At 40.3% G+C, this 23220-nt stretch overlaps 1 protein-coding gene across 1 annotated transcript; it reads right to left on the reverse strand.

Moving 5' to 3' along the window:
* Window positions 1-267: 267 nt before the first annotated feature.
* METTL17 (methyltransferase like 17) lies at window positions 268-23172 on the reverse strand. Its single transcript, XM_075212754.1, has 14 exons — window positions 23078-23172; window positions 14681-14834; window positions 12261-12407; window positions 7922-8009; window positions 7366-7447; window positions 6184-6257; window positions 5769-5863; window positions 5594-5664; window positions 5280-5387; window positions 5116-5184; window positions 4690-4740; window positions 1900-1992; window positions 1604-1791; window positions 268-729 (listed from the first exon to the last, which is right to left on the reverse strand). Exons 1-14 carry the CDS (start codon window positions 23111-23113, stop codon window positions 612-614), a joined length of 1374 nt encoding a protein of 457 aa, XP_075068855.1. The 5' UTR covers window positions 23114-23172; the 3' UTR covers window positions 268-611.
* Window positions 23173-23220: the final 48 nt, after the last annotated feature.

Here is a 23220-nt window from a genome sequence, read left to right on the forward strand (position 1 = left end):
TTACTATGAATGTGTAGTAATAAAAATAGCTAAATATTTCCTAATTAGAAATCAGTAACACTATTTTTTGTTACTATTATTTTATAAAACTCTATTTATGTAAACCCAAATATTATTTTAAGATCTGAGATAGTGGATTTCTGGCATTTTCTTTGTGCTAAATGTCTCGTCTCGTGATAGAATTACTTGTACCAGTGAATTACAAAACATGAAGAGCACTTAAGTCATTTCAATTGGAAGGTAAGACTGATGTTCTTTTACTTTGCAAATAGACAAAAAAAATATTTAATGTAGCACTACTTAGGCAGACCGATAGATCTTCATACATTGCTTACAGGACTCAGTTGTCTCCAATTCATTGTTGTAATATCAAGCAACATCACAAAACCTATGCACGTTAAGTATATGGATAACATATGGAAATTCTCACATTCACCGTTTGCATATATTAAGGATTGTTTTTCTAACAAACATAAATATAAAAAAAATTGCATAAAAAAATAAAAAATGGGAAAATTGATAAGAGTCAATGATTCCACAGCTTTGGGGGTCATATCCCATAGTTTACAGAGGAGCCTCACTGTCAGTTCAGTTCATTACTTTTCCAGTTATCAGGAAGCAAGAGTCTTTTCCCCATTCTCTGGTTCATCAGGATGAGAGGTATCATTAGAAATCAGTGCTGGCAGGCGGTCCCCCCACTCGCATGTTCTAGCACAACGGTAGAGATCCCTAAGAAGGAATTAATTAGCATTATAAACAAAAATATGATAAAATACTTTGGAGGTTATTTATAAAATGCAAATCATCAGCTACACATTGACAAGATGGTGTCATTTGTGTGGGAGCAGAAGTTTGCACATGCAGTGGGGAGCAACATTAAAATGTATATATAGCAATTAAAGGGGTACAGTGGGCATATTTTAGTGGTGTTTCTTGCTTTGCGCTTGGCAGCTTCCATTCGACAAAAGGACTTCAGAACTGGTAGACTTTTAAGAAGAGCCATTTTGCACTTCCGTGTTGCACTGAGGTCCTTTTCAAGGGCTTTTTGAGCACTGCAATAAACCATCTCTCACATAAGTTGCCACATGTAATAAAAACATTTAATAAAAACAATACAGATATCATGATTAAATTTAGCCATAAATAACACAAAGCCAATCAGTATTTTAAGTGGAAAACTAATGAGTTTAGATTATTTAAAGGGGTGGTACTCAAGTGACAGGAGGCTGGATGTTGATTTGTTGTTTATAATTAATAAGTATACCTCTGGGTTTTAGTGGTATCTCCAGAGAGTGGAGGGTAGGCATGCACCTAAATATGCACTGGGAATGCCATCCAGGTACACTGGTGCAAAACTAAGGCATTTGTGGCACATGTTGGCTCTACAATGTTTTCTTACTTCAACTGTGTCCGTCCTAATGTATCAAAAAAATAGGCGGCAGTGGGTTTCTGCGCTATTTGGAATATAATGTGCAATGTAAATATTACTGAATTTGTGAAACAACAAAAACACCAGACAATTGGGGGGGGGGGGGAATATTGCAAAGGTGCAAACAATAATCAGTGAATCCAGAGAGTTAGATCATAAGCCTCTCAAACATACTTTCCATGTCTCCGAGCTGTAATGACATCATGATGTAATTTCCCATCAGAGCAGCATGTATTACAGTGCACATGGCGTGGTCTGCGCAGCACTGGCCCAATCACACGTGGCCAGTGATTCTCATTTCCACCCATAATGCCACGGGACAATATCAGGAAGGAAAACTTCTCCCAGCGCCAGGGTGGGTTCTGTGATGAATAATAAAATAAAGTACTTATTGTCAGATTAAGGTTAGCATGGAAAAAGAATAAAAAATAAAATTTGAAGTCCGTCAATACGGACACTAATGTTCTCACCCAGCTCAGTGTCAGTGGTTGGTATTGCTGCATAAAATTACAGGGCATCTGGGACTTTCCAGCAAGTTTGGGACATTCCAGCTGATGTGGACACTGCGAGAGTAAGAAAACGTTACTGATAAACATGTTTATACTGGTCATGTGAGGGATACGCACTACTTGAGTGCAGGCAAAGAAGAAAAAAATATAGAAAACACAGGGAAGAATAAGCCTCAAAGAAAGAGAGTTAGGAAGTATAGCTTAAAAATTCCCCTAGGAACAATAGGCAAAAAAGCCAATTGTATTGCAGGACCGCTAGTGGCAGTGGGATCCACAAAAAAAATAAACGTGCGGGCCTCCCCTATAGGAACACTCAGTATACAGACACCGTATACTATGCTTGTATATAATACAAGCAACCCATCACAAATGACAATACCAGAGTCGCAAGCTTGGACGAGGGGACCCCATGCATTTATTTTTTTAATAATAATAATGATGATAATAATAATAATAATAATAATAATAATAATAATAATAATATAATGTTAGTGAGCCTAGAATCGCCAGAGTATTGCATGTAAAACTTGCAACCAATCAGAAATGAGTATTGGCCTGCAAATGGCAATTTTGAGCTAAACACAGGCAAGTTTGAAATTGCCGCAAATCGTGAGAGATGAATAGTGATTTTGGAGATCAGACCAAAAATCGCTACTTAATACATATGGCAACTTGGGGACTCAGATCGCCGGTTATCTCACGCAATTTGTGGCAATTTTAAATTGCTAACAAAACGGATCTTGATACATTTATCCCCTGGTGTGTTACCTTTGCAACTATTGTAGTATGATTACGTTAACCCTCGCTTACAATTGCTATAATTGCTGTGACTTTATTTCTCCTATATTACCTTTTCCACTGTCAATGCCTAGTTTTACAATTTTGTTTACTAAACCCAATGTATTATAAATATGAGATATTTGTCTGGGTGTAAAGTGTGTTTCCACTAGGTGCACAATATAGTATGTTAAGCACTAAGAAGGTGTGGGAGTTGTTTGGATGCCCCCCCAGCATACTCTCTGCTGGTTGGCCAGGGAAAAATAGTCATAGAGTAGCTCAATATAGTGACAGTGTCTTTTGTCAAGTAGGTGCGGTCATTAATGGCAGGTTACTGACAGTAGGAGAAACCAGAAAACAAATCTGTAAAACCCCTTCCCTTGACGGTAGCAAAGTGACTGTATCCTGTTACAAGTGACTTATTTTCAAAATGCTCCTAGGGTTTATATCCTACTCTACCTAATGTCTCTCTAGGTTTATAGTGAAGATAAGTCACTTCATATGCTGACCACACAATCTTATCTACTGAGAAGTGCTGTAGAAACAAGAAGAACAGATAGAGACATTTGAGGGTCCTAAACCCTAGAAGCAATACCCCATATACAAAAGAATACACTTCAGGGTTATCCGTTTTACATGGCAGTCCTTTTGAGTTACCACAAGTCATTTGAACAAGAACTGAATTATAGATTTCTGCAAATACCCAGAAATCTATTCTTCTGAATAATAGTATAATTCAGCTACTAAATATTTAACTATTAATAAGAAAAACACATACACAGAGTAGTATGAACTATATAGATCTCTATGGGATGATTCTGTATATATGTTTTCATAAAGTCAAGAGTTTAAAAATAATTTGGATTTTGCCACCCAGGCGTTTTTGAATGTAGCTTTGTTTTTCTGGAAACAAGAGGCATTCAGGAAGATAAGTGTGATATCAATATATAAGTCAAATAAGACTGTTTTTTTGCAATATTATTTGTATTTGCTTAACACCTGTTTTTAAGTGCTTAAACTCTATGAATTTGCTTTAATATTAGCTATAAAGTCAACATAAAGTTCAACATACCACTTAATTTTATTGATAGTATCACTTTCACTTGTTCCTATTTAAGTTAGAGTTTTGCCAAGCAAAACCTTGTACATGTTTTTGTGCTGTGGTTCCAGTGATATATAGTAGAGACCTTTGACTTCTCTGAATGAATTGCATAGCTATGTTATACCTTTATTTATTAATGTATGGATTTGTATTGTCTTTGTTGCACCATTTCTCCTGTGTAGCAGTTTTCTATCATCAATAAATTTACTGAATTTTTGTAAGGTGAATAACTGGGTGCAGGAAAAAAAAAAAATGGGGAAAAAGGAAGGGGCCACAACACAAGGAGGGGGGATTGAGAGTTACTGAATGGGGGAGGGTGCATTTTTTTAAGCTCCTTCTGATTATGTTTTACTATCTACAGTAAATGAAATGTATTAAAGTTTGTACTGTTTAGCATCCAACAGGAAAGTGAGATTTTCTAGGATGAGAATATTTAAATGAGCTGGTGGAAGTGTAAAAGGCAAATTTAGGAAGTCATTCCCAGTTTTGTAAGTGGTCTCACCGCACAATGAACTGTTCCACTTGCCAAGTGGTGGTGTAAGCAATGCTTTGACCTATACTTTTAATGGGACACATTTTGCAGTTTTCAGTTCCACTTCAGCGAAAAAAAACCTTTCCACGCAGACACTAAACAATGTAACAAAAAGCTTCAAACAGCAAAAATGTCACGTAATAAATACAGACCGATACCGCCCACCCTACTTTCATGATTAAAAAACAATTATATGAAAATGACCCATGATAAAGACAATCCTGATTTCACCTCACACTTACTATTTATTGAAGATATAAATGAGGATATTTTGAGCAGTATTTTAGGAGCAAAATGTAAAAGATTAAATTATTTAAGGTAACAAATCTCCGTTTCTTACCGGTGCAAATACACATGCTGGTCGGTGATCCCAAATATGTTTGTCACCTCCCTGTGTGAAGAAAGAAAGCAATTGTTGAACTACTACAGAAAGTAATGTGTTATAGCAGACCTGGAGATCTATCACAAGCACTCTCCAGCACTCCCAGACCTTCCCAAAAGAGCTCACTTTAATAGACCAGTTTTATAACTCTTCTCATAGACCTGGATATCTCTCACTATTCCCTGAGCACTCCATCCAGCAGATAGTGATGTAGCACACTAAAAACATTCTTGCTAGTAATTTGCTAGATATCATCACTGTCAATGTAAGATGACAATGGAGAGATTTTGTGCTTTAGTCAGTCTGTTAACATTAAGCCATCACCAAAAATCTGAACTGTAGCAAATAATATCAAATTTAACAAATAAAAAAGGCATGGCTTACTCCCAAGACTATATCACGAGCTTCCATCAGAAGCTGATGGCCTTCTCCTGTACCATTTTCCACCAGCACCTAAAAGACAATGGAGAAAGCAACAAACATGATATGATCACTGATAATATATTCCAGAAGCAGGTGGAACCTGACAGTAAATAAAGCAAACTAACCAGGAAGCCTCTGGTTTTCCTCCATAACGTTTGGATAGTCCTTACACGCTCAGAGAAGCTTGGAAGCTCATTTAAAGAGTATGCAGAGACCACAAGGTCAAATTGCACCTGGAAAATTCAGAAGAGCACAACTAAGTATAATATTTAGATATAGTGGTAAAAACACAGAGCCAAGAAAGAAAGTGAGCACCAAAAGAGCACAAAGCAGGGTGCACTCCAGGAAAAACACAGACAAGTCAAATATTAAGGATGGTGAACATTGCTTTCACATTACATGGAACATCTGCAGGAAATTGTATATAAGAACAGCTTACCTTGGGAGAAACTGGCAGAAACTGCCTAAAGTGAATGCCAGAGATGTGCATATGACCTGTTTCTAACCCACCTGCCACAAACAAAAAAAATCAAGCAATATTTATGCAAGAGGCAATAGAGAGAGAGATAAGCTAACAACACAGATACATAAATAATTCAGCCATAAATCCTTACCTCTTAATAACAGTTCACTTAGTGTGTTCATAGATGCAGAGGCGTCAATACACATATATTCTTTGAGACTATTTCCCCATATAGCATGGGCTGCCCTGAGAAACAGAGAAAGAGATTATCTATCACATAGAGGGCCTGATTCATCAAGGCACGCATTCTGGGCAGGTAAAGATCTCTAAACCCCAGCCACAGTCATGACATTGTGTAAGTGCATAGGGTCAATTTGTATTCTGTGACCATACAGACAGGCAAAGGATGTTAGTAGTAAGGATGGAAATAGTTTTGAAGAAAAGCAAATCATGCATAAAAATATAGAAAGAGGTGGCATGCAACCACACAGAATAATATAGGACGGGAGCTTGCCAATACTGAAAAGTGCAACATTCACACTCCAGTCCCTGGTAAAAGCGCTCACCATGAAACTGATCCAATCCCAGAACCAAAATCCATCAGTGTCTGGGGCCTGAACTCAGGAACACGTTGATAGATCTGTATGGTACAAGACACATCAAAGAGCACAGTGAGACTTAACCGCATCCCTTGAGTAATAAAATTCTATTATGAATAATACATAGCTTTCCGTTTACAATTAAATCAAAAATGTGCTTAACAATAGATGGCAAAAGGAAAGAGACTATAATAATAGCAACAGGAGTTTTTAATATTGTTTTGACCTTTATCCAATCATTTGTCTTTCACCTATTGGATCCATGGTTCAAGTTTTTAAAAATAATAAATAATAATAAATAATTATTCATTTTAGAAACTTCACTGCTATATAAAATTATACATGCCCTCTTTTTAAAATACAACAAATATGAAACTGGGACCTATAAAAAATAATAAAAAAACAATTAAGCAGGAGGATCAATAGTGAGGTAAGTTTGCCAAAGGTTGGGAGAAGAGACGGAAGAGCTTGCAGTGATAACTTGAGAAATAGTTTGTAATTAGCTGAGCAGTTACTCTGGTTATTTATTCGGGGGGACTGGGAAACACTTCTTTACTTATTGTTAACAGTGTAAAAATGCATGCTGATGTCATTAGAACCATCATGTATCTTCACACCAAAGTTTATGTACGAGTAATAAATACACCTCCTACGAGGATTATTTATAGATGCATCGCAGTTTAAATAGGATGCAGGTGTAAGGAGCGTGCCACACTTAGGTGTGTATGCCCTTACTGTACTGAACTTACTTGTGAATACCACCAATCCACCTCTCCAACCACAAGTGTTCGCAACTACCATTCTATGTTTAACTCTGTATATGGCTTAGTTTTTATGCTCATACCCAGTGCGCCAAGCACATTTTTACACACCTCAAATGGAGTTACGTCAGTAAATTAGGCAGTTTTAACACACAAGGAAGTATCTAAGTGACAGCAGAACCTTTTACATCAAGGAAAATTTTGACTGTGATTAAATCATGTTGATATAATTGATAGCATAAGTTAACATAATTACAGAAGGCCTGTAATAACACAGTAATTATGGAAGTACCCAGGAAGGCAATTAAAATATTGCAAACTTAAAGATATCTGACACTTTCAGGTTAGATTTTGCTGTTAAATTTGTCTGACTTTCAACATTCCTCACCTCTTGTAGAGCTCTAGATACAGAAGCAAATCCTCCATCAAAACGCGCGGCCAAATACACCAAACCGAACTGCTTTGTGTAACTGCATCAAACACAGACAAACCATGTATAAAGAAAACATACATCACACATATATACTGTACAAATAGATATTCCTACGGCATTAACACAGAAAGAACTATATCAATTTATTGCATACTTTAACCACTCCAATGTACAGTCTGTTTTGACAGTTTTCATACTAGCGCCACAATTTCTGTGTTTGAATTTGAGTAACCCACTTAAGTGTCATATTGCTATTTTATTCAGCACAGCTTACACTTTCCAAAAAGCGCTATTTGTAAATGTGTAGATGCCACACAAATTGCTGAAAATAACGTGTTTTTACATTTAAAATTAAACAGCTTGATAGGAAAAGTACAATTTAATTTTTTCAGCCTCTTTCCCCAAACATCAGTTTATTTTAATAAGCTTAAAAAATAAGCTTCCAGAAATTTTAGTCTACAACTTTGGAAACAAATCTCGAAAGGAGAACTAGGTTCTCTGTACAGCTTACCTCAAAGGCTGCCAGTGATATGTATTCTTGCGCAAAGTATTCAGTACGTGACTTTTTAACTTTTCCTCCTGTTGGAAAATGTCCAACTCTGTCAGAGACATAAAGGTTGTAAATAATCTGCAAGTGAAATACGATTTACTTACAGTTCACACTTTTAAGACCGCACAAGATTCCGTATACACACAAACAGTTCTTATTTCCTGCTACACTTCCGTATGGTAATATGCACTTATACCACCTGATACACAAGTTAAATGTCACTTTGCCATTACCATACTCTTCAGTGTACCTTGGATCTTTGGTTAATGCAGTGCAGGGGGCCTTCACAATTGCTCTGTACAGGTTTCGCTTGAACTCCACAGAAGCAAGTATAAGAAAAGGGGCAGCGAGTCCCATATGGGACTGGAGAACAGCAGCGACAGCAGGATACTAATAAATCCTAGCAATGCACTGTGTCCTGCAGGCTCCTGAGAGCAAAGCAGTACAGCCAAGCTCAGAAAACTCTAGCTGTGTTAGCAGTGGCACAGCCACATCCTGATGTGGGTTCTATCCTCCTGCTGACGTACTTGGCTTGAAAAGGGTACCAGATTGCAGGGAATCCAAGTCCTGGAAGTAGTTTGGGTGGGAGATTTAAAGATCAAGGTGCTCGTGTATTTTAGTACTGTGTATGCGGATTCCAGTGTGATCAACTGACTGCAATATAATTAGACGTGGATGTATCCACAGACACGCCTTTTAGGAGGTATATTTCATAGCACATGATTTGTGCTCTGTGCAGTCATCACATTACTTTCTAGAAACAGATTGCACAAACAGAATGTGGACTGGAAAGCCACATCAGATTTTGGATGTGTATATAGAACATGGCTCTTAAAAGATTGCCGTGGTCTGTACTCTGCAATCACCATGCAATTTCTTTTATTTTGACTTTCATATTTGCGGTTTTCATTGCAGAAGTTATCTTAATGCATTACGAATCTGAAACCACAAACTAAGATGCTATTTTGTAAAATCAGACTTTAATACATCCCAGCCTAAGTCAGAAAACCAGGGTCAATAAATGTCTTCACTGTTGTATAAATAAAAATGTTCTAGTTTTAACTTTACTTATCCAAATAATAATCTAGTTTCAGTAGTCTAATACAACAGTCCTAAATGCACAAATTCATGCTACACTGATTCATGTTCAGACGAAACCTGCATGCAACTTGCGTCTAAAAAACAAGCATGCAATAGTTCTGACCATATTCAAATCCAAGCAGATCTCAAGATACGTTTCCACTTGAATCTAGGTGCAAGTACTTTCTGCCCAGGGCCTGATAAGGGTTCTGGCCACCCTAGGCTAATACATTTGTAGCTGGCCCCCCTCAAATCATTAAAGGAAGATTCAGGAGTATTCTCCAGCAAACAAATTTAGATAGATTCTCTTACCTGTTCTTGCTGTTCTTTCTTGCAGCTTTGTTATCGTTTAGCTGTCTTCTGGATAGTTGGGATTCTGTTTTGAAAATGTGCAAACATTACTAACCCTCAATGGTTAGGCACTTTAGAAAGCATCCTCATGAACGCCACACAATACAGAGATCATGCCCCCCAGCAAACATTTCCTCAACCACCAGCGATGTTCCTGCCTTCTCTGGCAATTTTTCATCAACCACTTCCCAAGTCATTTCATCACCTTACCTCCCCCCCAGACAATTCATCATTCACCTTAGCTCTCCCGACATATCTTACACTTGCTCTTCCCTCCAGCCATTAGATCACTTTACCCATTATCACACTACCCCCGTCACTACACTGTGCACTTTATCACACCCTGCCCCTCCTTAAGCACACCCTGTCCCCTCCCTTCAGCACACAATGTCCCCCCTTCAGCACCCACTTCCCCCCCCTTCAGCACCCACTGCCACACCCCTTCAGCACACAATGTACTCCTTATTACACACTTCTCCCCTTCAGCACGCACTGCCCCACCTACAGCACACATTGTCCCCCTTATTACACACTGCCCCCCCCCCTTCAGCAGACACTGCCCCCCCTGTCACACATCGGGCTACACACCCAATCGCCAGCGCTCTTACCTGTCCCGCTGACAGTTCAATCCGTCCCAGCAGCCGCCATCTTCGTTTTGGGTCTGCGCATGCGCAGGCCAAACTTATTAATTCCCTCTGCTCCTATTGGCCGATACATTTTGGCTTCAAAATTCAAAAGGCACCTCCTCCTGATGTTTGGTTCCTGTTTTATTAGTTACCTCTTAGGTGCTAGACGTGGCTCCATTTCTTCTGCTGCGAGTTCTCTCTTCTGGTTGATTGAATCATATTTCAACCTGTTGTCAGCAGAGCTGACACTCTTCAGACTATTTTGCCACCATTCCAGTGGTAACCTGCTGACCTCAACTTCTCTCCTCCTCGTGTTGTCTGGCATTGTTGACCCATCTCTGTATATTCCCCTTGGGGTTTCACCTGGTACTCTTAGTAGGGGCCGCGACCTGCGGGATAGACGCAGCAAAGACCAAACCACCTTGCAGCGGTTCCTGGTGAAAACCATCTCCCCGTTAGACTTCGCGCCTTACTAGAGTAGTACTAATCTAGTAATCTAGGCAAACTGAAGGATCTATTTCTGAACCGTGACAGTAAAAACAGGCCATGGATATGCTTCAGCACTTGCTTAACCAAGTGGAACAACAAGACGCAGTTCAACGTCAACTTCTACAGTGTTTTCAGACCCTTGCAGCTTGCATTGATTCTCTGCAGGCGCCACCTGCTACACCAGCAGAGAATCCTCCTGCGTCAGTGACATCATCAGCTTCCACCTCCACCCTACGGATTCCAGCCCATTCCAAGTTTGATGGGGATCCCAAAACTTGCCGTGGTTTCCTGAGCCAATGTTCCATACAGTTTCAGTTGCAACAACAACATTTTCCAACTCAGAAATCCAAGGTGGCGTATTTCATTTCTTTGCTGTCGGGTCAAGCTTTAGCTTGAGCATCTGCCCTCTGGGAGCCAGATGACACACTCCTGGCAGACAATTGCTGCATTTTGTAAAATTTTTGATGAGCCCGGACGAGGAACCTCTGCAGCATCTAGTATTCTTCGTCTCCACCAAGGCTCCCGCTCAATACGTCATTCAATTTCAAAAATTATCATCTGAGCTTCACTGGAATAATGATGCGTTGGTGGCTACGTTTTGGCAAGGCCTCTCGGACAAAATGTAAGATGCCCATGCTTCGCAGGAACTTCCTACTAGCTAAGACACTATGATTTTTTTATGTAATCGAGTGGACCACCACTTTCGTGAAAGATCTTCAGAGAAGGATAGTTCCCGATGCCCACCGGTCAAATTAGACCCTCGCTTTCTTCATCCTGTATTGGAGGATGAGCCCATGCAATTAGGGCGTTCTCATCTGACAGGAGACTTAAGAATAAATTGTGCTGATATTGCGCGGATCCTAGTCATCTGCTGAATATCTGTCCCAAGAGGTCGGGAAATGCCAGGTCCTAATCTGCTCCGGGGAGGTCAGATTAGGGCTCTCTAAAACCTCTCACTCTCTTGAAATTCCTAAAATCTGCTCCTTTCCTGTCAATATCCGCGGACATTCGGGTTCCATTCACAACTCCGCTCTCTTAGATTCTGAAGCAGCTGGGAATTTTATTTAATTTTATTTATTTCACAGGGCTCCATATCCATTGTAACCATGGAGGTTCCAGTTTCCATTATGGCCATCGAGGGGTCTCGCATTGACAATGGAACCGTGGAGTTTTGTATCAAACCCATCCACCCTCCAAGTCGGAGCATTACATCATGAACAGATATCCTTCCACGTACTGCCTACTACCACTATTATCCTGGGCTTACCCTGGCTCCAACAACATTCTCACCAGATGGATTGGTCTACTTCCCAGATCCTGTCTTGGGGTTCTGCCTGTTTTCGGAAATGTCTTACCAGTGTCCAACCCATCAGAGCTATCTCCACTTTATCTGGATCTAAGTCCATGAGGCTGCCTGACCAATATCAAATATCATTCGTTTCTGGATGTTTTTGACAAAAATCCGTTCGGAGCATTTGCCCCCTCATCGACCGTGGGACTGTCCCATTGAACTACAATGCCAGGGAAGACTCCTCCCAGAGGCAGGGTATACCCTTTGTCTTTACCTGAGACACGGGCCATGTCTGAATATAATAAAGAAAATCTTCAACGGGGCTTCATCAGACCCTCATCCTGGCCCGCCGGAGCGGGTTTCTTCTTCGTTAAGATGAATCCGGCCCGAAATGTTTAGTGCATTTTGCTATTGAGTAAGTAATGTTTAGTGTCTACATTAAACTACAGTGAAAAACAATTACCTGAATCAAATTGTTTGGTAGCTCTAAGCTTATTTTCTAGTTCTGCAGCTTTTCCTCTCAACTCGTTATCCTCGATTGGCCGTTTCCGACTCCATAAATAGTTATTTAGAGAGGCAACACTCTCTTCCAGCTGTCTGACAGTGCATCCTTAAACAATGAAAAACAAAATCAATTGACAGGCAGAATGACCACTTAAAAAGTGTTCTTCCCAAAAGCACACAACTTCCCAAAATCTCTTGGGGCTAGATTTACTAAACTGTGGGTTTGAAAATGTGGAGATGTTTCCTATAGCAACCAATCAGATTCTATTTATCATTTATTTAGTACATTTTACAAAATGAAAGCTAGAATCTGATTGGTTGCTATAAGCAACATCTCCACTTTTTCAAACCCGCAGTTTAGCAAATATACCCCTTGATCTTTCCTGTCTGGATGTAAATCATGTAGCTGCATACAGCAGAGTCCTCTTACAAAAAAGATAACTCCCTTTTATTCCAGGAATCATTGTTTATGTAGTGTAGTGAACAGGGAGGAATTACAGTTATAAGGATTAACAAATAACATAATTGTGGGGAATAAAGCATAATCATAACTGCATTGTAAATATGGTATATCAAATTAATCCATTTATAATTTGTGTGTCCCTGTAAGTTAAATGCAAATGGATTCAAAGCAGAGCCCTGCTCTCAAATGGCCTGTGTTTACTTGGTGGCTCTGCAGACCCCAGAATTACCAGATAACATTGCCATCTTATAGGAAACTAAATATAGCTTGAAAGGCCCCTTTGGGTGAGTTATATCCTGGCATAGTAGAGTTTTTTGACACCTAGAGACACTAGGGAGCCAGTCCTATAAGGAGATCTTGCACAAGGAGGCCACATAATGACTTGCTATATTTTATGTAGACAAATATTATTCCCTTTCCATAATACTCCTTACAATCAATATAATTAGTGATCAAACACATATTCACAAATAGCATGATGAAGGGCATCCCATACGTTGAATAAAGCATTCTGTTGTGCAGAGAAGTTGAAGAAATGGGCATCATCTCAAATAATACATGTGACACATCTGTCTTTGGTATCTTGAGATCTGTAAATTGGCATTGATTTATTAATTAGAAAATTGGGTCTTTGTGACACTCCCCAGGAAAGTTATGTTACATTTTAGCATTAGGAATCAAAACAGGGAAGATGTAATTGTGTGTATAAAAGGCGTCACAGGCCTCCCCAGGAGACCAACCCCTGTAGGATGGAGGAGATGAAAAAAAGTGTCTTTAAAAAGATCAGGGGGTAAATGTATTAATGTCCGGATTCTTCAACTCCGGCGTGTTCAGCGTCTTCGGCGATTAAATTTAAAGCGGCGCTGCATTGTAAAGGGAAGTTTGGTTAATCAATCAACATTGATAAGCTGTTCATCTTCCAAGCCAATGTCACTTGGTGCAGATTATACAACTCGTAAGTAAGTTATACTTTATCCTTTTATTTTACCTGTTTTGCTTATGTTATGTCATAGGAACTCTTATTAATTGTTTTTATAACATGTAAGCGTTGCACTTTTTTGTATATTAAATCTAACATTTAATAAGTACTGTCATTATTGCTCTAAACAAATTCACTGTCTGTTTAGAAGAGGTGGAGTGCTTGGCTGTGTTAACCCTTTAAATTCCAAAGTGGGAAGTGTTAACTTTTTTCGCTATCAGAGCACAGAGTGTGCGTAATTAGTTAATTAAGTCATAGGTTTGCTACGGACATTATGAGTAGCTGGTGGCAGTTGCGGAAAGGTGTGGAAGCGTCTGCCTGTGTGGGGAATGGGACCAGTTAAGTCTGTAGCCTAAGAGATAGGCGAGAGTGAGACTGGAATCCTGTGTGTTCTTTTACAGTAAGCTTCCAAGTCACGAGTGCGCAAAGTGCGGTTCGTGACAGGTAGAGGAGTAGTTAGGAGAGATTTCCTGACGAAATAGAGGTGGTATATTTTTTGACTGTTTGAATATATGATAATATATTAAATCACTGAGCTGATAGAGGTGACTATTCCTGACATGTAGCAAAAGCAGAGATGGCCAATTTGCAATAGGTTTATTTAATCCAATTGTACATATGCTTTGTGGTATTTCTGGATAATCTAATATGGAATAGAAAATATGTATCCCTATTTTGGCTCAATATCATGTAATCTGAAAGAACAATGGTGTTTTCTTTACTGTTAGGATGACGATTGCTTAATTGGTTCAAGACTATAGTGCTTTTATTCAGTCAATGTAAAATCTGCTACATTAGACCAGCATGAACAGAGATTAATACAAAACACCTTGAGAAGTTAGATGCAAACAGCAAGAGAAGATAACATTGGTACTTTGCAGTAGAGATTAGTACAATGCTGTTATGGAGATATAAATAAGCTATCTTCAGCACTTACTTTTCAGTAAAAGATGAGCAGCATCTTGGGCCTCCTGTGGCAAGTGAGCCTTTTTCAGTTTTATGAGTCCTGGGTGCTTGCGATGAGGCACCCTAGACAAGAAATCATCAGAGTTGTCAAGCTCAGGCACTACAGAGGTTGCTGAACTTAGCGCCTGTGTGAAAATAAAGAGGTTCAACACTGGGTGCATATTCTGCCTGTGACAAAGGTGGTTTGTAATTGACGATGTCCATTGCATTTATATTTCTTTTATATACATACATATTTAAGGCCAGGAGTTAACTTTTGCAAGGCTTTACTGTACGTAATACAACCTGAATTGATAGATATAGGCATTAAAATAATGAATGCTTACGCCCAGAAATACACATTATATTCTGTCCTTATTACACATTGTGCTATTTTCTCCTTTAAGATTGCCAATTTTTCGAAAGTTTCAGAGAAAAATTTATGAAAACACCTAGTGGCGCTATATAAATAAATGATGATGATGATGATGATGATACATTTCAAGACAAAATATTATTACACCAAGCATGTGATAGGAGCACATTTTATTTCAATATGGCCTCTGTCCTTGAAAGAAATAAACATTATAATAACCTATATAATGCTGCTGTCATTTATCATTATAGGTAATGATCATATGTCATCTGCTTAAGTATCTTATGGGCTCTGATATTCCGTTAGAAACTAGACTCAATGTGAGGACTTGCAATCTCTCCAGTGGACTGCACATTAGTGCATTCTACTGGAGACGCCCTGGTTGCTCTCCCATTAAAAGTCTTGAAAATTTTAAGTGTGATACCTGGGATTTTACACACCGGTTCTTGAGGCTTGTACCTGTTGATAAGCTAAAAACTCTTAGGGGGTGATTTACTAAAATGCATTTTGCCAAACCGCATGTTTTTGCCATTTTTACATGCAGTTTGTAAACAGTGAGATCTACTAAAGGCCAAACCACATTATTTCAAACTGCCAGATAAAAAACACAAACTGTTCAATATATCAAGCTGTCGTTTGCCAAATGGCACGTCAAACCACCAGAAACAAGGCAGTTTTTTTTTAGATGTGGTTCTGATAAGCGAGATTGCACAATCAACATGCTGTTTGAGCCACCTTGCCTTTTAGATCAGAAGGTAGACAACAATGATTTAGTAATTATGGGGGCAATAATATTTATTTACTAAGGAGCCAATATTAATGTATTCTAATAATGTATGCCACCAGTTATTTAATAAACCTATAGAATTACAGGTTTGGTCTTCAGCTATAGCAGTCCCTAGAGGTGTGCTCACCAGTACTCAGTTGCCCCCAGGTCTTTGTGCAATAGTATAGGTTTATATTTATAAACTGGTGCATATAAATGATATACTGTAGTGAAGACAGATACCCTGAATCAACACAAAATGAATACCAGCCCCAAATGGCAACTCAATGTAAAAAGTAGAATAGTCGGGTACAATCCAAAATAGTCGCATATGGCAAACAAAATAGCAGGTATCACAAACTGTGTTCAGGGCAGGCGGCAGACAAGCATAATCAATAAACTGGCTAAGGTCAGTGAAGGCAACAGACAGGAATTAGCAGTGTGAAATATCCAACAGAGAACAAAACAGATAGAGCACAAAGCAATAACAGGCAAAGAGCGTGTGCTGCCGACATAAAGCCACCTGGAACCAATACCAATAAATCAATCAGCCCAGATTTCACAGTGCTGATCAGTGTTGCTAAGTACCTGAGTGTCATGAAAGTTAGGCTAAGATGTACTGGAATGCCTCAGTCTGCCACCATTTCAAACCTAACCACTGTTCATAATCCTGAGAATTATTTTATTAGAGGGCCAATGTAAATGTATTATTTTATTATGGGGCAATATTAATGTATAATTTAATTATGGGGGCAATATTCATTTTTTTATGGGGCAGTACTTCTTGATTTATAAAAGGGACAATAATAATTTAATTATGATGAGGCAATACTTATTATTTCATGATCGGGACACCATTTAATATCAGTTAATTTTAAAAACGAACAAACTGTGCAGTAGCCACTATGAGGGAAAATATATTGTACACTAGCCACAAGAGAATGGGATCAGGACTGTATAGTACCTAACAGAATATGGGCTTTGATTTGTACACCAACCACTAGAAGTGGATGTGGTTGCATAGTGAGTAGCCACCAGAGTATGAGTCCTGCATTGCACTACAGAATAAGGAAAATGAATACTGTAGTGTAAATAAGCCTCCAGGAAGGTGGACTATAGCCACCTGGAAGGACATTACTGTACATTAGCTTCCATGAAGGGGGTCTGCATTGCATATTAGCTACCAGGAAGGAAGTTACTGTATTGTATACTAGCCCCCAGGAAGATGGTCTATATTGTACACAAGCTACTTTTTCCCCAAGCCACCAGAGAATAGGACTTATATACTTACATTAATGATTTTCTGAGTTCAGAGTCTCAGAGACACAGGAAGACTTGGTATATATGGCTTCCACTAGTGCTAGGGAACTTTACATTTGGTTCTGAAAGAAATCATCGCTCCTCTCCCTCTACACCCCCCATCTTGCTGCTATTTTCTAACAAAGCCCCAAGGACAGAGTAAGGAGAAAATGAACGAGAGAGAGCAAAAACAGGGTTTTCTACCACAAACAATTGTAGCTGAAACTGTAACAAGGACAACAACAGTGTAAAAGAGTGGGCTTCCAGTGTTCTTCAATGGACTCCAGAATATAAAACTCTTGTTTCATCTTACATGCATATGGGGGACAATAGAACACTGGGGCCCATCCCACAGCTACCCCTACAGGAGGGTATGCTCATAAATTGTGATGCGTAGCACCTTTTGTCTGAAACTGGCCTGTTAAGATGCAAAAATTGTTGAATCTGTAAACTTAGTGAATGTGTGTGCTGAAGACCATGTGGCTGCCTAAGACAGCTGCTCAGCTAAGACCCTGTGCTGTGCAGCCCAGGAGGCACTTAATGATGTAGTAGAATGTGCCATCACACGTTTGGGAACAGGCTGTCCTGATCCGACGCAAGCCTGGCAAAGTACCAAAGCAATCCACCTACAATGGCCAACCTCTCTTGTGGGCATCATAGCTAATACATCATCCATCCTACACACTTCACTGGTCCTCAAAGCCCTGACTACATCCAGAGAGTGAAGAAAGTCCTCTTCTTTCAGAGACTTATCCAGCAATTGCAATGCCCTGATTAGATGGAACTTGCAGACCACTTTAGGCTAAAACAGAGACTTAGAAGACAGAGTCCCATTTCCAAAACTCTCCTGGCTATGGAGATAGCCAACCGAAAGGTAGGTTTCCAGGTAAAAGGCTTGAACTCCACACAATCCAAGGGATTCAAAAGGTGGGTGCTACAAGGCTGTCAGCACCAAGTTAAGATCCCAAGGACCTCCTGAGGGGAAGTGTGGAGGCTGCACATGAACCTGAACCCTCAAGGAGCTAAGTCTCAATTACCCACTCAGACCCTCCTGCTAGAAGAAATTTAAATGGGCCAACCAAAACTAAGAGGTAGGAAACCTTTTCCTATCACACCAGGCAATGCAAGTCTTCCAAATACTGTGGACATTTCTGTCTGGCTTCAGAGCCTTGAGCATGGCCTGAACCATGCTGTTGGGGAAAGCCATAAGTTTTGAGGATCATTGTTTCAACAGCCACTCCGTTAAAACTAGCTGAGATAAACTCTGGTTAAGAAAATGCCCCTGACCTAGTGGCCTGGCCTTAAATGCAGAGCCACAACTGTTTTTCTGCAGTCCCAGGATGATACTAAGGTTTTGGCACTCTTCTTCAAATGAGCTTTCCGCAAGGCTGGGGACAAAATTGAGACTATTGACAAGCAAAAAGGCAGAGCTTGAAACTGAAAATGGTGGGACAGTACAGTGAATTTAAGAAAACACTTATGTTATTGCCAGATTGAAATATGCAAGTATGTGTCCTTGATGTCAATAGATACCATGGACTCACTCTTCTCCCTACTGTTGATGAAAGTCCTCAAGGACACCATACTGAACTTGTTCATTCAAAGTTGGATATTCAGGGATTTCAAGTTTATAAGGGTCATCCAGTTTCTAACTCAAGAAGAAATTGAGAAAAACACTTCCAATCACTTCTGATTTTCTGGCTCTGCAACAACTTAACTCCGAACCTTCCCTGCGGGACAAAAACAAAGATAGGGCTCCGAGGCCTGGGAGCATTAACAAACAAGTTCTTTCCCCTGTGGCCAGGGAAATAATCTTGCACAGTTCAGGACTGAATAAAACCTTTTCTGAGAAGGGCAAGTACTCCAGAGTAGGTCACTACATCCAACTCCCAAGCCCTCAGCCAGAGGGTACAGCATACAAAGGCTCCGGAGTCTAAAATCCTAGCTCCAATTGGCTTCTCCCAGACATGTAGAGGCTTCCCAGATGTGATCCACCAGAGTAAACAAATCCACTCTGGGGCTCTCAGACTGCAGACCCTGTGCCATTTTATTCAACCACATCTATACTGCCTCACTGACCCAAGCTGGAAGCCAAGATGGATCTAAGGGAGTCTGTTGCTGTACTTAGATAGATATAAGGATGGCCTCGATCTTCCTATCCATGCGATCGTTAAGGTACCAGTGTTTAGAGTTGGAAGAGTGGTGGTCTTAGAAATGCAATCTATGGGAGCATCTACCAGAGATGGAGATCGCCTTTTCGATGTATCGTCGCTAAGGAGATTATAAAGGCACTGCAACTTGCAGGAAACATGAAACTAAGATCAGGTTTGGTCCACACTATGCATAAATGATTTTCCAACTGAGGGGAAGGAAACTGTCTGTTTCTTATTCATCTTAAACAGTGAATTGCTGGGAATATCCGATTCCCTGCTGTCCTAAACATTTAGTGTTTGTCGGAAGGCTTGCACTAAATCCTCTACTCCAGGCTTCCTGATGGAGTCAGGGCACAAGGAAATCTCAGGGTCAGAGTCTACTGTAACCTCCTAGAAGTCCCCACAACCTTAAAACTCCCAAAACTGAAGAACAGCAGGAGTTAGTGCTTCTGCGGTTTAGTTGAGGGCAGATTTTCTTTCCAGGGAAGATGAGAACTGAACAAGGCCCTGCACTGAATCTCAGGGTCTTTTCTTCAAGTTGTCACGAGCCGCGGCGGTACTCACAGCCGCCGCGGCTCGCTTCCTGACGGTCCCAACGTCCCGGCCGTCACCATGACGAACAGGACGTCAATTCCCTCCAACTCCCGACCGGTGCCAAGGCAACGGTCGGACGCCTCCTCAGCGCCGCGTCCCGGCAGCAAGGCGCGCATGCGCCCTAGGGACAATCAGTCAGATTCAGCCTGCGGCTGAATTAGCAGGCATTAGCCTGCAAGTGTGGATTTCAGGGCTAAGCCCTGATTGGTCTTGCTAGGTGCTGGCAATTAGCCTGCAAGTGTGGCTATGTCTAGGGGCAGGTTCTGATTGGTTGTGGGTTGTATTTAAGGCAATGAGGTCTGCTGCCTCATTGCCGGTTATAGTCTCTGTATCCAGTCTGCTGTACCTGCTCTCTGCCTTGTTCCTGTCTATTGGACTTGCTGTTGTTTACCCGTGTATGACCCTTGGCTTGGATTTGGACTTTGCTTGTATATCTCGTGACCCTGACCTCTGGCTTGAATACCGACCTCTCTGTCTACTCGTGACCCTTTGACCTCAGCCTGTATACTGGTACTGTTGTCTGCTGCCGGCCCCTGACCTCTGCTTGGATTCCACTCTGCTTGCTTGGGTTCTCCCCAGCCGGTACACACTTCACGACCCTCTGTCAGTCTGCAGCCCAGTCTGTCCCCACCATCAGGGGCTCCAGTGAACACCTGACTGGCAGAGTAGATTCCGGGTTGTGTCGTGCCGGCTGGAGGGGTTCCTAACACAAGTTGGCTCATCTGGTGATGCAGCAGTGGAGCACGAAGACCCGTAGTTGTGCACTACAAATAGGGAAGGATCTGTTCCCAAGCTTCCCCAGAGGAGAGTAGGTCTCCATTTGGACCCTGGAAAAAAGTAAAAAACTGCATAAGCTCCACAATATACAATGCCAAAGATGTCGTCCAAGCAAGTTCAGCCATTTCAGTGGAACTACCTGGCAGAAAATGCAGCTGCTGAACCGCCACCTTGCACGCTGCACCTAAAGCAATAGCAATTGATTGGACACTAGACAATCTAGAGTAGCACCTGGAACAGGTAAATATATTATTGATGTTCCCTTCCCAGGATTAGCCCAAGACGTACTCTCCTTATGTACACCTGTCACCAGAAAGGTAAAATAGCCACCAAAGAATGGTGTCAGTATGGTATACTAGTCAGCTAAAAAGGGGTTTGCATTGTACACTAACCACAAAAGAATGGGATGAGTATAAAATGTCACCAGGAACAAGCTGCCCTCAAGTTTACCATATGTGTGTCATGCACCTATTAAATTTGCAGGTGTCATAAAGAGGATCATTTATTTGTTATCCAATTCTGTTTTAGTTTTGGAAAAAAAAATTTGATGTATTCCAACGTGAGCTGTTACCTGGTATATACATTTCTGTTCTGATTTTTTCAACTTATTTTCCAAATACCTTGCCCTAGAGCTGAATTTATTAATGTTAGATAACATATTTAACATCAATTAATGGATTAAAATAGGAGCATTGTGTACCAATAAGTGAATGGGTCATTTAATATGGTATGCACCTACAGTGTTCTAGATGTAAGTTGTTTTCCCTTGAAATAAAGATTTCTCTTTTTTTATATCTTATAGACAGCAAATTTCTGATATAGTATTAAAAAAACTATAATACACATGGGATTAACATATGCTGAAATTAAATCTTTGCACGTTCTTTGATGTAACATATATAGTTGTGCCCACATATGCAACAACTTTTACTTTATATTTTATATAAAGAAAATCATGCGTGTGGCATTCAATTGATCCAAGAGTATGCGTTGCTATCCAAAAGGACTATGATCATCCAAGTCTGATAACTGAGGTCACACTCTACCTGGAAATGTATATGTTAAAAAAAAAAAATATCATACAGAATTTAGCATTTTTTTTTTTATTGTGCAGACCAAAATCTCAACTGTTCATTCAAGATTCAAGTTAAATTCATTGTTCAATTAAAGCTTTTAAAATTTTTATGCCTGTGTACAGCAGTAAAAGCAAAACTATCACCTAATATAAGCAGCTTATTTAGATCACAGTTAAATCTTGCTTATTATGACAGCTATTGGATGTCATCTTGGAAATTCATGACCTGCTACTTTGTCCTTTGTTATAGTCACTGTATTATTGGGTGACTTCTCATTATATTATAATTTACAGTAGGGGGTGCATTATTTCATATAGTCTAAATATTCATGCATATGTCCAAAAGTAAGGCTGGGTACATGCTACGGTTCTTCAGACAATTAATGGGCCAATCAGCTAATAAACGACTATAACCATTGGCTGAAAAGATGAATGCTCTGTAAATCTTTTCAGCCAATGGTTATAGCAGACGATGAGCACAGATATGAAATATTATTTTGACACAGTATATGTATTTCTTTATTTGCCCAATGTATATTGGAAATACATTGGAAATAGTGAACGATCCCATTATCATAACAGATGTATGAAAAAGAGCGGTGGGAGAGTAGTCTGACTTGGGTTATGAGGCGCGCACACATCCCGTGCTGCTGCCTCATCTCAGCCATTGGACTAACTAGGCCAGCCGTGAGTCACTTCCAAAGGCCGGGGAGGAGTCGGCATCGGCTAAGCGTAGATGCGTATGGAGAGGAGGAGGACCTCAAATCTGTAAGCCCGCCGCTCTCATCGCACCCACGCCTGGCTTCTCCTGCACAGACCCTTCCACGTAACGGACCATCCACTCCAGCGTGGGGTTGCTGGGGACTCACTCACCCGATATAGCGGGTGACGCCCTGTGAGGGCGGCGAGTAGCTCTTGTCTCAGACCTTCCCGGAGGCTCGGAGGAAGTGACATCACACATGTGTGACGCACTCAGTATGTAACCTCAGTATTGAGCTTCCCTTCCGCTCGTACTCACCATGCGCATGAATGGTATATAAGTACACAAGCATGAGAGTTTTCAAGGTTATAGTAATAAATATTTTCTGTTCAGAAAGATACTCAATCGTATTTATATGTTAATGGTATGTGTCTGATTTCACCAAGGAATGATCAACTATCACAGTAAACTAACAACAGTAAAATTAAAAGCCATCCCAGAACCACCTGCGACATGTAAATAGCTGTATGTAAATATTGTGGGTGGAGCCTATGGAAACGTGCTTATGCAAACTGTTTAAATCACTTTATCTCACAAATACAGCAGGCGTCTCGGCATCTGGCAGAGCCATAATAAACTTATAACTCACCCGAAACTGATGTAAACGGAGCCGTAACGACAACATCTTATGTCTGCTCAATGTCAGCGCTTTACCAAAGAATGCCAATCAGAGCAATGTCTTCAAGAAGTAGCCAACCAGCAAACACGTATTCTGCTCCCACCTCCAAATTA

The sequence above is a fragment of the Mixophyes fleayi genome, chromosome 1 (genome assembly GCF_038048845.1).
Source record: "Mixophyes fleayi isolate aMixFle1 chromosome 1, aMixFle1.hap1, whole genome shotgun sequence".
NCBI classification, from domain to species: domain Eukaryota; kingdom Metazoa; phylum Chordata; class Amphibia; order Anura; family Limnodynastidae; genus Mixophyes; species Mixophyes fleayi.

Bases quoted from the DNA above. Each gene is read 5' to 3' on its own strand.
- METTL17 (XM_075212754.1), bottom strand. From the start codon at position 23,113: ATGTTGTCGTTACGGCTCCGTTTACATCAGTTTCGG. The intron at 5,185-5,279 runs GTTAGTTTGCTT...ATTGTCTTTTAG, and splicing joins GGAAAACCAGAGGCTTCCTG to GTGCTGGTGGAAAATGGTAC. The intron at 1,792-1,899 runs GTGAGAACATTA...TATTCATCACAG, and splicing joins AACCACTGACACTGAGCTGG to AACCCACCCTGGCGCTGGGA.